Source organism: Lycorma delicatula, chromosome 8 (assembly GCF_047948215.1).
Source record: "Lycorma delicatula isolate Av1 chromosome 8, ASM4794821v1, whole genome shotgun sequence".
In the NCBI taxonomy this organism is placed as follows: domain Eukaryota; kingdom Metazoa; phylum Arthropoda; class Insecta; order Hemiptera; family Fulgoridae; genus Lycorma; species Lycorma delicatula.
Genome location: NC_134462.1, coordinates 67,105,669 through 67,120,920, shown reverse-complemented (window position 1 = coordinate 67,120,920; position 15,252 = coordinate 67,105,669). Strand labels below are relative to the sequence as shown.

At 28.0% G+C, this 15,252-nt stretch overlaps 1 protein-coding gene across 4 annotated transcripts in view; it reads left to right on the top strand.

The window, feature by feature from the left end:
* Positions 1–14,970, top strand: part of LOC142328970 (uncharacterized) — a 164,861-nt gene extending 149,891 nt beyond the window's left edge. For all 4 annotated transcript variants that reach the window (XM_075373193.1, XM_075373192.1, XM_075373189.1 and 1 more), the window contains 3 exons: positions 1,645–1,811; positions 7,019–7,114; positions 14,313–14,970. In XM_075373193.1, coding sequence (XP_075229308.1) covers positions 1,645–1,811; positions 7,019–7,114; positions 14,313–14,696 — 647 coding nt within the window. In that variant the 3' untranslated portion in view covers positions 14,697–14,970. The remainder of the gene's footprint in view (positions 1–1,644; positions 1,812–7,018; positions 7,115–14,312) is intronic.
* Positions 14,971–15,252: the final 282 nt, after the last annotated feature.

Sequence of the window (15,252 nt, the reverse complement as noted above, 5' to 3'; positions counted from 1 at the left end):
CATTTTAACCTTGAAATTTCAAAAAAATTAGAATTTACTTTTTAGATATTTATATATTACACATACCAAAAATTAAGTTGATATCTTTCATTTGTTACCGGGAAACTTAAAAAAAATAGTAAATTTCATTTTTGCTCTATTTTAACCCTTTAAACTCGGAGTTTCAAAAAATCCTTTCATAGTATGCACTTACACCGTAAGAAGAACATGTATACACATTTTCATCAATTTATAGTCAGCAGTTTTTGCTAGGCGTTGATGAATCAGTCAGGACAAATTGCTTTACCGATACAGATACATTTGCGTATGTAAGTTTTCTAGCATTATAAATGCGTAGTCTTACAGAATAGAAACGCTATGAAACAAGAAAATGAAGTTATTTATTAATTCTTATTTAATTAACAGCTCTAGAATCTTACATTAACAAAAACTTCATTTTAACCTTCATGTTAATCTTTATACTTTCCCCATCATCCCTTAAAATCGGAACTTTACATTTTGTAATTACTTTTCTTTGATTAAATCTTCTTTTCTTTTTCTTTCATTCATCCTTGAGAACAATTTTTGGTTTATTTTTTCTAAGAAATCTTTTTACCGAGGATAACCAAGTAACTCTAAGTCTTGAAGCACGTTCACAAAGCCTTATTGTTTTAAATTGCTCAACTTCATAATTTTTGTTTATTCTCTTCCAGTTTCCTCCATTACTTTTTTCCAAGAATCCTCACTTTTTTTTTGTTAATTAACAATGACATTCCATTTTCGTAAAAAATACTTTACTATCGGCCATATTCATTTTAAAAAGTGATTAATACCAATACTAGTAATCTAAATGTAGTTGCATCATAGAGAACCAAGCGTAAGATGCTTAATATATAAACATATATATACGCTAATATTGTTACCGAAACTATAAATACTACGTGAAAATCCTATTAGAAAATGATAAATTTAATTTCTGAAAATATTCCGGTAAAATGCGACATAAAGAAATTAAATAATGTTTGAACAGTTTTAAAATTAAAGACTTATTTACGTACACTCCCGGGTTGTTCTAGTAGTTAACGCGTCTTCCCAAATCAGCTGATCTGGAAGTCGAGAATTCCAGCGTTCAAATTCTAGTGAAGTCAGTTATTTTTACATGGATTTGAATACTAGATCGTGGATACCGGTGTTCTTTGGTGGTTGGGTTTCAATTAACCACACAATGGTCGAACTGAGACTGTACAAGCCTACATTTCATTTACTCTCATAATATCATCCTCTGAAGTATTATCTGAAAGGTAATTACCGGAGGCTAAACAGGAAAAATGAAGGCTTATCTATATATATAGACTTTTATGCTCTAAAAGAGTTTTGAAATCTTACTTCACAGTTACATATAATTAATTCTTGGTTTGCACATGCCTTTTTCAGTCTATTTCTCCACTTCCTCTGACTCCACTGATATACGAGTGTGTATATATATATATATATACATACATATTTATAATACGCGTACCTTTTATATATATATATATATATATATATAAAAGGTACGCGTGCGTGCATACATAAGTATAACTTTGTTTAATATATAGTAATGTAAAATAATTCCATTTTAAGATGTACTGTATAATATGTGCGTGTTTGGTTTTGTTTGTTTAGTACACAGGAAGCATATGCCACACGTGTTACGACAATACAGGCTCGGTAGAGCATTAGCAGCATTACAGACATTATTAGGTTGTGCCATCTCTACACTTGCCACGTGGCTTCTAGTTTGGGCACCACGTCTGTCAACTCGTGATATACCGTATTGGAGTGGATTTCCAGTAAGTAGATTTTTTTTTTCTTTGTTTTATATTTTACTAATAATTTATTAAAATTATTTTGTAAATAAATTTTTATGTTACTTGGTTTTACTGTTATTTTTAAATGAAAAATATATGTTTAAACTTTTTTTATTCATATTTTTAAAAGTATCATTACTTCTGATTTTATTTTTGAGGTGTTATTTAGTTTAAAAGATTTATTAGACTTTATATAGTAAAAACAAATATATCAAACTAAAGATCTGAGAAATAATACATTTAACTTTATTATTTAAGATGAGGAAACACGCGGACGCGCAAACAAACTCACACACACATATATATATATACACACACATACATAAAAAGAAGAGAGTTTTCTTTTAGCGAAATTCTTCCGACAAAATTAATAGTCAATTAACGAATATAACAGAATATTTGTCAAGAGTACATTATGTATTTTTATCCACACATATTTTTGTACGTTACTTTAGATAAAAATATAGTAAATAACTATAATTCTCTAATCTCACTATAACATTTTAGACTAAGAAATTGAGTCGGGTTACAAGGATTGTTTGAAAATTTCACGGCCTAACAAAAACACAACTTTTCAGAAAATTAAAAAAATATTTTCAACGTAGTCACCTTGCAATTCGATACAATTAGATCAACGATTTTCCAACTGTTTAATATCCTCGACATAATAAGATTTTTCCGACTCTACCAAGTAAATGGTTCTCAGCTTAGACCTCTTCAACTGAATTAAATTTTCGTCCACAAGCCATTTTTTCGGGTTTGGCAACAGGAAGTAATCGCTGGGAGCCAAATTCATCGAATACGGTGCTTGTGGAAACACTTCGAAGCATAGGCGTGGAGTTTTGCAGTAACAATCCGGGACGAATGTACCAGTTCATCGTGAAAAAAGTGCACTTTTTTTGGCCAAATTTGGACGTTTAGCCTGAATAACACTCAAATTGGACCAGTAATTAAGCGTAATACTCACCTGTGATGGTCCTGCTTTTTTCCAGGTAGTCTGGAAAAAAGCCAGGTCCAGGTAGTACCGCATCATGAGAATCCCAAAAAAATTATAACCATTACTTTTCCTGAAAAACCAGAACCGTTTTCTCTTTTCCACCTGCTCTAACCCACTGTCAGGTATGTAATGGCGTGAATTCATATTTCATCTACTGTTATAAAACATCCAAGAAACTCAGCGAAATAGCATTTTAATAAGTCTAAACATCCTTGAGAAGTCTTCAATGGAATCCATTTTGAGTCGACTGTTTTTGTTAACAAACACTGTACTCATCAAGCGAAAAGCTTTTTAATACCTTAAACATCATGTAAAATTGTAGTAATCACAGTCTGTCGAGAGTTTTGCAATGAAGCTCGCCTACCTTTAATACAGCATTCTGGATTTTTTGTGACGATTTAGTCGAGCAAGCTTTTTTTGGGCATCCCATCATCATCTTGAATAACTGTACAACCACTTTTTAAATTTAGCAACCACCATTTTACAGTCAAAAACGAAGGGGAAAAATTCCTTTAAACTGGAATTTAACTCTTTTTGTAAGTCCATCAAGGTTAAAAGGTTAAAACTTTTAAAACAAAGAACTTTACAATAGTTTGAACTTCAGTTTTACCCATTTCTTAAAAAATGTCAAAACTACTTTGCTGTATTTGATTGCTATAAATAAGAAATTAAATGCATGCGTCTGAAACCTCACAGCATGACATCTAAAGGATCATACTTGATAAATATTATAGTCACTTGCTCATTTCTGTCGGGCCAAGAACTTTCTAAATTACTATATAGAAAAGAATAGAAATTAAGTAATGATTTATTAATATGTAGAAGAGATTTGAATGGACACAAAAAGATAGTTGTAAAAATATGCAGATAGAAGTATCATTTACAATAATGTACTTACAATTGGGTAGTCAAACAAGGTAGTAGCAAATTTTTTTATTTAAAAATAATTGATATGTTAACAAAATTTCCTTTTCAAAACCTGGTAGGGGTGTCGAAACTTTTAATTTTGCAGAAATAAATACTCTATCATTCTGTAGAAGTGTCTTGTTTATGGAATTCACATGGTAGGCAAAACACTTTAGTAAAAGTAAACCTAATATTGATTGATCTCTTATTTATACAAAAATCTCCATCCACATGGGTGTTTGAACATCTACCTTTGGTTTATTATCTCAGTTTGGATTAATTATTCACTGATGCAATAAAATGAATAACATTCCTTATTTAGTTTATATTTCATAGTATTTTATTATAATCTTTAAATTTCTATTTTATGTGTATGAAAACACATGTAAATTATAAAACACATGTAATCTCTGATGGCTGGTACTAGAGTGAACAATAGAGAAATAGGTGCATTGTTACAATATTCATATAAAAATATCAGCTGTTACAGAGCCAACTGAATAAACAAATTCAATTAATTTATAATGAGTAAAAAGAACTAAACAGTTTTAGTTTTATTTTATTTTTACAAATAAAAAAGAGGAAAGGAAGTATGAATCTTAACATGGGGTTAAACTCAGGTCTACCAAAGAGTAGTAATTCCAACTACCGTATTAGCAAGATAGTCTTATTCATTCAATTTTATAAGAAATGAATCCTTTCCTGGTTATAAGTAAAACTAAGCTCAAAAACCCACGTAATATTCTGGACAATTTTCTTCCATATACGAGGATTGAATAAAATTAAAGTACAAATTGAGAAAAAAGAAACAACTGACTGTTTTAAAAAGGGAATTTTTGAACCTACATGTTATCAACACCTGCCCTGATTAGTACAGTATTATAAAAACATTTTAAGTTTAGTTTATTTTATGCCTTATGTGTTTCCTTGTCACTGTTGTTATTTATTTTATCTAATTCTATTGTAGCTACTCAATGAGAATTCTGCAGGCAGTCTAATAAATGCAGTGCATCACCTTGAAACATTATTTAGTGGATGTTAAAGTTTTAGAAAAAAGAGTTTGTTACTGATACAACACCTCTAAGTCCACATAGGCCTGTTTGTAGTGAGGAAAATATTGCTAGAGTATTAAATGTAGTCACTCAAAGCCCAAAGAGATCAGTTGTAAAGTATGCTGCAAACCTGAACTTGTCAAGAAGTTTTACCAGGATATTTAAGTGTTACACGTTTAAAAATTCAGATTAAACATTTTTTAACTAACAATCACAAGCAAAAACGTTGAAAACTGTGAGCCTTACTAAAATCATCCTGAAGAACAGGGTAATTTTTTTGTTCCAATGAAGCACAGTCTTATCTTGACATTCAGTTAATAAATAGAACTGTCACTACTTAGCAGCTAAAATTCTTTGAGAACTTCATCAGTACCTTTGTACAGTCAAACATTAATTGTTTAGTTGCTTTGTCATTGCCAAGCATAATTGGTCCATATTTTCTTTGAAGATCATGAAGGAATATAACAACAGTAGAGGCAGATCATTAAACAGACAAAGTAAACAACATTTTGATCCCCAAAATCAATGCCATGTCTAATCCATATAACTCGGGATTACAACTACAATTTCTCGGTTTCAGATCACACAGTCTGATCAAATATGGTTATTGTGCATAGTTAGTAGAGAATCACATTACACTATTTGGAGATGTGAAATGGCCATTCTATTCTCTTGATATTCCCCTTTCAAACTTCTATCTATGGGGTTACAAAAAAAACGACACTATGCAACTTTACATTATTAAACAGTCAATGCATAACACAAGAGATTGAGAACATCCTATAAGTAACTGTGGGGCATATAATGCTGAGTTTTCAAAATGAGACTCCAATAGTATAAAAAAGGTAATGGAGAACATTAGAAAAAGATCATTTTCAAAAATAATAGTTAATATTAAACAAAAAATTTTATTTAAAAATGTATTTTTTTAAATTATTATTAAAGTACATACATAAACAAAACAATGCCTTTTCATTTTATTTTCAAAAATCATCAGGGGTTTCTGCTAAATGTTTAGAGATTAATAAATTAACAACTTATTGTGTATGAATTCCAGGATAAATGGCAAGATTTATGTAGGTAGATGTTTTATCTCTTATATTTCTACTAATATCACACTAAATCTGTTATATGCTGTATATATATATAGACTAGATAAGAAATAATTACAGAATTCATTAGTATAATAAAAATGGAAAATATTGTTAGCCATTGGAAATTTTTTATAGAAAATTTCCAAAAAAGAAAATTTAGAAAAAGTTTGTGACTAAAAATTTGTACTTTTGTAAAGTGTAACTATTACCATAATTTATTTCATTTTTATGATTTTATAACACTGATCCCGAAATTTTTATACAAATTACTTTTACAAAAAAAATAATCTTAGAAAAATGTTTTTAAAAAAATTAGTTTACAAAAAAAAAATAAAGTTATTTCATTATGAATAACCAGGAAAGTGTTAAAATATTTTACTTACATCTTAGTAAAATACAAAATAATGCAACAATCTTTTTATTGTAAAATGCTAGATAAACAAAGAAATCATAGAGTTATTTTTAATTCAACTATTAGTTTAATATTATTAAATTTATTAAGTTTACTGAATGAAATTCTAACTAAATATTATTAAAATAAGTATTTTTTATACCTGAAGGGCATAAAATCATAAACCTGAAAGTAAAAAATATAAAAAAAGAGATAAACTGGAATAAATATATATTGAATATATTTTTGAACATAGATAGTTACTAGACTGAATAGAAATGACTGATTGGAATATTAATTTTGAAATTAATCACATAGATCAGAAGGGGGAAAAATAAGGTGTTATGAAAGGTAGGATAAATTTAGCTTAAAATGACAAAATGTATAGATCTTTAATCCAGTTGAAGAGACTGGAAATTAAACCAAGCAGGTTACACACTGAAGTTTAGAGTATTAATGTAAAATATTAAAAAAGAGAACAACTTCAAAGAAAGACAGGACAGGGTTTTCAAAGAGAGTAGGTAAGAAAGATTGTAAATATACACAAAGATGAGGAAAATTAGACAAAAATGAAAATGAGTATAATCTTATGAAATGGGATAGAGGGAAAAAATTCTTACAACTTTATAACTACTAGTATTACACTGCAGTATTAAAAAAGCAAATTTAATTATTTATTATTAGAAATTAAGGATTTCTTAATATTTAAATTATTAACAAAATAAATAATATTTAAATCTATATTTCAGCTTCTTTTTTCTGGCATCTTGGGCTTAATACTACTTTGCTGTTGTAGAAAAGATTATCCAGGAAAACCATACAACTGCCATACATTTATTTTTAAGGTAAGATTATAATATTACGAAATTCAATAGTTGAATTTATTTAAATATTTATAAATCATGCACCACTTTTCATTCACATGAACATTTATGTATCTAGGCGATTAAAAAATGTAATTTTCTTCTTTTTTTCTTAAATTCAATAGTTGAATTTATTTAAATATTTATAAATCATGCACCACTTTTCATTCACATGAACATTTATGTATCTAGGCGATTAAAAAATGTAATTTTCTTCTCCCGAAGCCTAAACATGTCAGTGATGTGTACTATACCAGGAATTTATGATTTATGATGGTTAATCATAGATCTCTCATCAAAATCATTCACAATCAGAATGATTGAATCATTAATTGAAGGAAAGCTTTTATAATGAAATTAATACTTTGTAAAAACAATGATTAACAATTAAGATAGATTTGCAAGTACATTTTTTTAACATAATTACCTTTTTATAATAAAATAAAGAAATATGGCTATTTTTATATATATTTAAGTAAGCTCAACTGTTATAGTCATAAAGCTTCTTGCACTTAGATTACACAACTTAGGTATACAAATTTCAGAAATATATTTCTATGTCTGATAAATTCCAACCCTGGTGACAAATTCCAACAAGTTCATGAATTTTTCATTGTATATGGTCAATGGATTCAAATTTAGTCAGCCAACCAACTTTCAGTCAAGTTATTATCACAATTTAGTAACTACAGAATCAACTTTCTAGTTTCTCCTTCTTCTTCTTCTTTTTTCTGTTTAGCCTCCGGTAACTACCGTTTAGATAATTCTTCAGAGGATGATATGTATGAGTGTAAATGAAGTGTTAGTCTTGTACATTCTCAGTTCGACCATTCCTGAGATGTGTGGTTAATTGAAACCCAACCACCAAAGAACACCGGTATCCACGATCTAGTATTCAAATCCATGTAAAAATATCTGACTTTACTAGGACTTGAACGCTGTAACTAGTTTCTCCTAATTAAATAATACTTCACATTTTGTAGTGTTGTAATTGTTGTAATTTTTGTAATCTTATTTACTGTGGAATACAGTTAACGTTCATTATGAAGATTAAAAGGATATGAAAATTAATTACGTGGATATTTTTACTTGGTTGTGTGTGTGTGTGTGTTTGTGTAACTGTGTCTGTTTGATATGGTTTTAATATAAAAATATAGTTAAACCTAATTAGAGTATGAACCCACAATTATATGCATGAAAGGAGTTAATACTGCTACTAATCCACCATGAAAACTGGACTTCATGGCAGTCCAAGTTATTAATAATATCAGATAGAATTTTTATTTTGATGTTTACAATACATTATACTCTATTGCTTGATTATGTGATTTTTTAATTTATAATTAAATCGTTATTCAATACTCTAACTGTGGTTTCCTTATATAAAAGCATTTATTTTTTATATTTATAAGCTATTCAATAGAAATATTGTTTACTGAATATCAGTAAAAAGTAATATATTGCTAATAAATAAAATATATATTGTTGTTTGTCAATAAAATATATGGCATCAACTGCTGTAATCAAACATGACAGATCATAAAAGGCAGGTCTATTTATAACTACATCTATCTGATATGTAGTTTTTTTATTCTATTTTCTTTGTTGTTAAATAGAATGTAAATTTGGTATCATACAACTCCTCCACGCTAATTTTTTTTTTGTTATTGATATGAAATGTTTATATCGTTTATAAAACTCAAAGAGAGCATTTAGGTTTTATTGGCTATAAATAAATTGAAATAATATTTCAATACCTTTAACCAAGATTACAAATATTTATTTATATTTACTATGATAATTGTGTACTTATAACTTAAAATATTATTAGATTAAAAGTGCTATTATAAAAATTATTCAGTTACTAATAAAATTAGTTTTTTCAATGTAGAGAAATTTAAATATAGTTTTAATGATCGTCTTACTATATTTTTAATGCACTTCAAAAGAAATACATTTATTTATCACGCACTTGTTTATAAAAAATACTAAAAATACCACAATAAAAAATTTAATTAATATTTAATTTTTTTTCATAAAAAAATGAAAAGTTATGAAAACTCTATGAGTCTTTTCATAGAGTTTCCTATTTTTTTCTTCTACTGAAACTATTCAGTTTCAGTTTACAAGAGAATGTGAATATTTTAGAATACAACTCCCTTCACATAATATTAAAAAACTGATGATGGAATAACATCAGGAAACCTAATAGGCCTTATGCCCAAAATACAACTTATCAAATAAGTAATTCAAAAAGTACATTGTTTGAAAAGCCTCTTTGAAGAAATGAGTAAAAAAGGAAATGTTCTTTACCTACATTATTTAAAGAGGAAAAATTTTTACCAAGCTCTGGATCTGAAATGTGATGGTATAATAGTTTATGGAAAATTAGTTTATAATATACATTACCCAGTCATCAGTCAATTAAAACTGATTTGATATTTTTTCATAACTTTCATTTCTAATCTTTAAATATCAATATATTTACGACAGTCTACAGTCTCAACTATTTGTTTCATGTAATTCAATTTTTACTTTCTAGGTATTCCATTATTACCAAATTAATTAAATCTGGATGTTTAATGGCCAATTAATAAGCTAATTCATTTCTAAAAGATTCTGCCACAAATTTCTCTCTTATTTTACTTATATTACGGCCTCTTCATTTTGAACACTCAGACTATGTAATATTCATCATACTCCTGTAATATCACATTTCAAATATCTCTATTTCTTTTCTTTATGTTTTTCCTACTGTCCAAGTTTCACATCAAAAAGCACTATACTCCACATAGATATTTTCAAAGATTTATTTTCAATTATTAAATTGATATTTGATACTCTATTCTTTTTATGATATAAATTAACACATTAATTTGTCCATCTTTTATAATTTTGCTCTCTAAAGTTTCGTACTACTGGTTTGTTATATTTTCATTCCTTAACATCTAATTCCTCATTTTTTTCCTTTCTGCCACATTTACTACCTTTGTTTTATTCTTATTTATTTGAAGATTGAATTTCTTTTATAGTAATAAATTCATACAGTTCAATATTTGTTGTAGTTCATCTTTAATTTCTGCCAAAAGGGACCTTATATCATCACCTAATATTTACAACTTTAATTTTTTCTCCTTGGATAGCTACTCTAGTCTCAAATTTTTCCTTCAATTCCACATCGCTTCTGTTGGATAATATTATTTTTAAACCTTCCTTTAACAAAAATACTTTGTTAAAATTTGTTTACAAACTCAATATCTTTTAACTTCAAAACAAATTTTATGAAGTTTACTAAAAAAAAAACTAAATAAATAATGATAATGACATTTTAAGAAATTGAGGTAGACAGAGAGAAGAAAATTAAAACTATGCATTTCTAGGTGCTATAGTAACTGAGAGAAAAATACTAATTGTATAAGAATGAAAACAATTTTAATAAATTTAACCTTACAATTAAAGATTTATATACTGAAATGATATTTGTTTAGTTTAATAATAAATGGAGTGTAGGCAAGGATTCTGAATCCAGCTGCTTTAAATAAAATTAATACATTTCTTACAGATTTAAGAAACGTCAGCTTTTGAGAATATCATGGTTGGATAAAACTGCAAACTAAAGATTTTAAGAAGAACACAAGCAAGAAAGAAAATTAATATAGAATGTATAGGAGCAGAATGATAATATGAGTACATAAGGCAAATAATGTTTTCTAAGAAATATGGTTTACTCTCAATTTTACCGTGCGAAAATTCAAGGAAAGAGAGATGCATTAAAAAAAGTTGAATATCTCGGCTGGATAAACTGAGAGAGTAATTTGAATGCAATTCCAGTTTGTTACTTTTTGCAGTAGTTTTGAAAGTATGAATAGGCATTACAAATGTCAACCTTTATGATAAAGATGATGGTGCATAAAGAAAAAGAATGATTTGACAAGTGAATTAAGCAAGTGATTGCAGAGTTGCTGAATTATAATCCTAACTATATTTTTTATGCTTGACATAATGATCACATTACACCATTTTCTGAACATTTAAAATGGCAGAAACTAAAGAAACAGCAGTTACACTTTGTGGATTCTAAATTTACAAACTAATAGTTTTCCCACTTACATTTTTGAATTGGTGGTATCATTTTATTGCAAAGGTTCTCACAAGTGTTGCGTATATATAATATTATACATCATAGTTATCTTTTGTTTAATCTAAAGCAGTGTTTCTCAACCTAGGGGTCGCAGTGATATAAAAGGGGGTCACAAAATTAGCCTACAACTTTATACGTAAACAATAATGAAATCATTTTATGAGAAAAAAATCATTTATAAGCATTTTACTTAATTTATAAGTACACATGTAAAGAGAATATATTGAGGTGATTGCATTTATTTTTCATTTAAAAGTTTCTCCATATGTGGATCTACATTAGAAACACACAAAAGTAAATTGTTTTCAAGTGATAAAAATGATTACTGTATTTAGTTTTTAGTGCAACCATCAACGAAAAATCCTTTTCACACGGTAAGATGTGGCAAAAGAGATTTATATTTTCAATGGTTCTGTGACCAAATTTCCATATTCACTTTGACAAGCAAGCCAAAAATATCTAAATCTTCAGATGTGAATTGTTGTAAAGTTTTATCGGCAGACATTTCAATGAGCTGGTTGTGAATCTCAACTGGTAACTTAGCGACTGCAACAAAGTTTTCACTAAATAGATTCAGTATCCATCTCTTCAAGAAATCATTTTTATCTCTCAGGAAACATTCCGCCAAGAAATCATTTTTATCTTCTGGGAAACGCTACACCAACTGGATTTTTAGCTCACGCAAATGCATCTTCATGTTATCCAAACTGTGATGAATAATGGTGTTTTTTTTTTATCCAAATTTTTTTCACTATAATCAGAAATGAGAGAAAGCATATCAACATTTTTGCTTTGAAGGCGAATAATCCAGATATCAAGCTTCTTAATGAAAGCATGGACTTTGTCTGACATTAATAAAATGTTTTTGACATTTTTGTAAATTCATATTCAAGTCATTTAAATATGAAAATTCATCAGCTAAGTAAGCCAACGGCAACATATATTCAATATTCTGTAAAAAAAATTGAGAATGACATTTGTTTAGCCTAGAAAACTATTGTTAATTCATCTCACAATTCCAATAACTGGGTTAACACTTTCCCCTGCGATAACCATCAGACTTCTGTAGGGAAAAGAAGAGATTTTTGATTTTTTCCCATTTCATCACATAATTTAGTAAACAGCCTATTTTGTAATTGTGGACTTTTAATCAAATTAACCATTGTTACAGCTTTAAAAAGAATTTTTTTGATATTTTCTGTGGCAAGAGCATGTCTGTGAAGGAAGCAGTTGTCCATTCTCCACCCTTGGTACAAGACAATCTTTTATTTTTTTCAGAAATCCACTGTTCTTTCCTATTATTGCCTTTACACCATCATTACATTCTGGCAATATATTTTGTCCAAGTAGCTTCATAAATATGGGATTTGCAAATAAATTGTCATGAAAAAGAAAAATGTCTTTTTGATGTTTCTTTTGTAGGTCTGTTCCTACTGTATTCATACCTCACAAAATATAAAAAATGAGAAATATTTGCCATATCTGTTGATTCATCAAATTGAATACAAAAAAAAAAATCACTTGAACTCACTAGCTGAATTACCTGATTGCAGACATCAGCAATTATGTCATCAATTCACCTTGATACTGTGTCGTTAAAAGCAGAATTTCTTTTCAATTTTTTTGCTTCATCCACGCCTATTTTTTCACTGACCATCTCAACTGCAGCAGGTAATATGAGATTTTCTGCGACTGTATGAGGTTTGGACATCTTTGCTTCTCTTAATGCTATGAGATAAGGTGCTTCAAGTGTACTTTTATCAGTAAGGCTTGTTTTGCGAACAAGCCTTACTGATAAAAACTTCTTGATTTCTCAAAGTATGTAATTATCTTTTGAAAAATTCCAAGGATTTGCTTTTATGAACCAAATGTTCAGTTTCCAAGCGTTGAATTAATTTTGATGGCTTCCCATCCAGTGAGGTAAAACCATAATTTAAATAACTGTAATTTTACAATCTTGTCTTTTTACCAGTTGATTCACTGGATGTTGATTGCTCACTTCACTTTTTTCACACATTTATCCATTTTGCATAAGAATCTAATTGAAAATAAAAAGCAGTTACATCATTTGACCCCACACTAAAAATCCAAAACGTCAATTATTATTATTTTCAATGAAACTAGGCTTTTAAAAACTTAAATAAAGGCGCCAGACATATGCTTTGCAATCGAAACTAAACTGACGTTCTGCAATCCTTTACACTCTTTTTTACTGCTGAGAGCAAGACGTGTTCAGTCATATCATATGCATATCAAACATGATGCTCTTACAAAGAATATTATGGAAACAAACCAAATTACAAGGAGCAGGTACACATCAAGTTGAAACCTGTAAGTTCCTCATGTTTGTTCACTTCAAATATGCATGTTCATACCCGTTGTTATCAACGCAGCTAAAGAGATTTAAGTAGGTTTCATTTTTTGGGGACTGGAGGTTGCAAAATATTCATTATATATTTTCTTTTTTACTCTTTTGGGGTTGTGGAGCTAAAATGGTTGAGAATCACTGATTTAAAGACATCAAAGAGTTTACATGTAAATATTTAAAAAGAATAAAAACTATATTAGATAACATAACATTTTAAACAATAATAACATTTAAATATCATGTAAGATTACATCTAAACACACTCAAATAAACAGGCTTATTGAAATTGTTTAAAGAAAATCTTCCCATAAAACCTTTAATCACTTTATAAATTTACTTCATTGTATTTTATAATAAAAAAAAATTAAATCACACCTGCAAAGGATGCAATAGATAAAATAACAATAAAATTATAATAATAATAATGACATTATAACATATAATTTCTTAATATGAAAACTAATCTCAATATCAAATATAATAATTTGCAAAATAAATAAAAAATGTATGTGTGTGTGTGTGGTGTGTGTGTTGTGATCACATGTGTATGTTGAGAGATCACAATAATATTCTTGTGTATATTTTAGCTTATTTTCTGTAATGGTGTATGCAAATACAACCGTCTTTTTTGGACTTTAGAGTTCAATATTTATTTAATTTTTTTGTTACAGGTTCTCAGTATTATAGTGTCTATATTAGCTGGTGGAGCTTGTTTCTGTGCTAGTGCATTCGGTGTTCTTCACTTATTATTCCTATCGAAAGCAACATGTGAACCGTTCAATGTATTAAATTCAACATGTGTTTGCAGAATTGTTATAGACAGTGAATATGTAACAGATATTACAAATAAATTTTATCGATATAGTGATTTAAACTGTCTCGAAGTACAAAATATTTTATCAGTGCTATTAATTGGATCAACTGCGGCCAATTTTTTCAGTGGACTACTTATCGCTTGGTACGTTTTCCTACACTGGAGTAGTAGATACTCGTATGTATATTCTCAAGTAAGAACAAATGAAAACAAACCGATTATAATATCTAATAAAATCTAATCAACTGTTATATTCTACTAAATAAAAACAAGTATTGATCCAACTTAAACATAAATATTGTTAATATAAGTTGATTTTATTTAAATGAGGGGAAAACTATGTAAATGTCAATTGTTATTTTTTATTATTATAAAGTATATAATTTAACCAAAAATAAGCATGATTGAGATTAAATAATCTTATATGAATATTGTGTTATGGGAAAATAGTTAATAAAAAACACAATTAAATTTTTGTAAATATGAATAAACAATTTAAAATTTTGTCACAAGAAGTTAGTTTTTTTATTTTCATAAATCCCATCCACATTTCAGTAACTTAATAGGTATGAATTTCCAATAAACTTAAGATTTATTTTAACCTATATATCATATCATGGAAGTAAATTTGTATACTTCCAATATAAATCATTAGTATATTTTCATAAACTTTTTTCTCAGATCACTTTAGAATAACTTGAGGTAAAATTTGTCTATGATTTAGTTGTCTTTGACAAACAACAGTGAAAATAATCAGTTTTAATCAGCAAATCAAACAATTTAAAATAACCATGTCT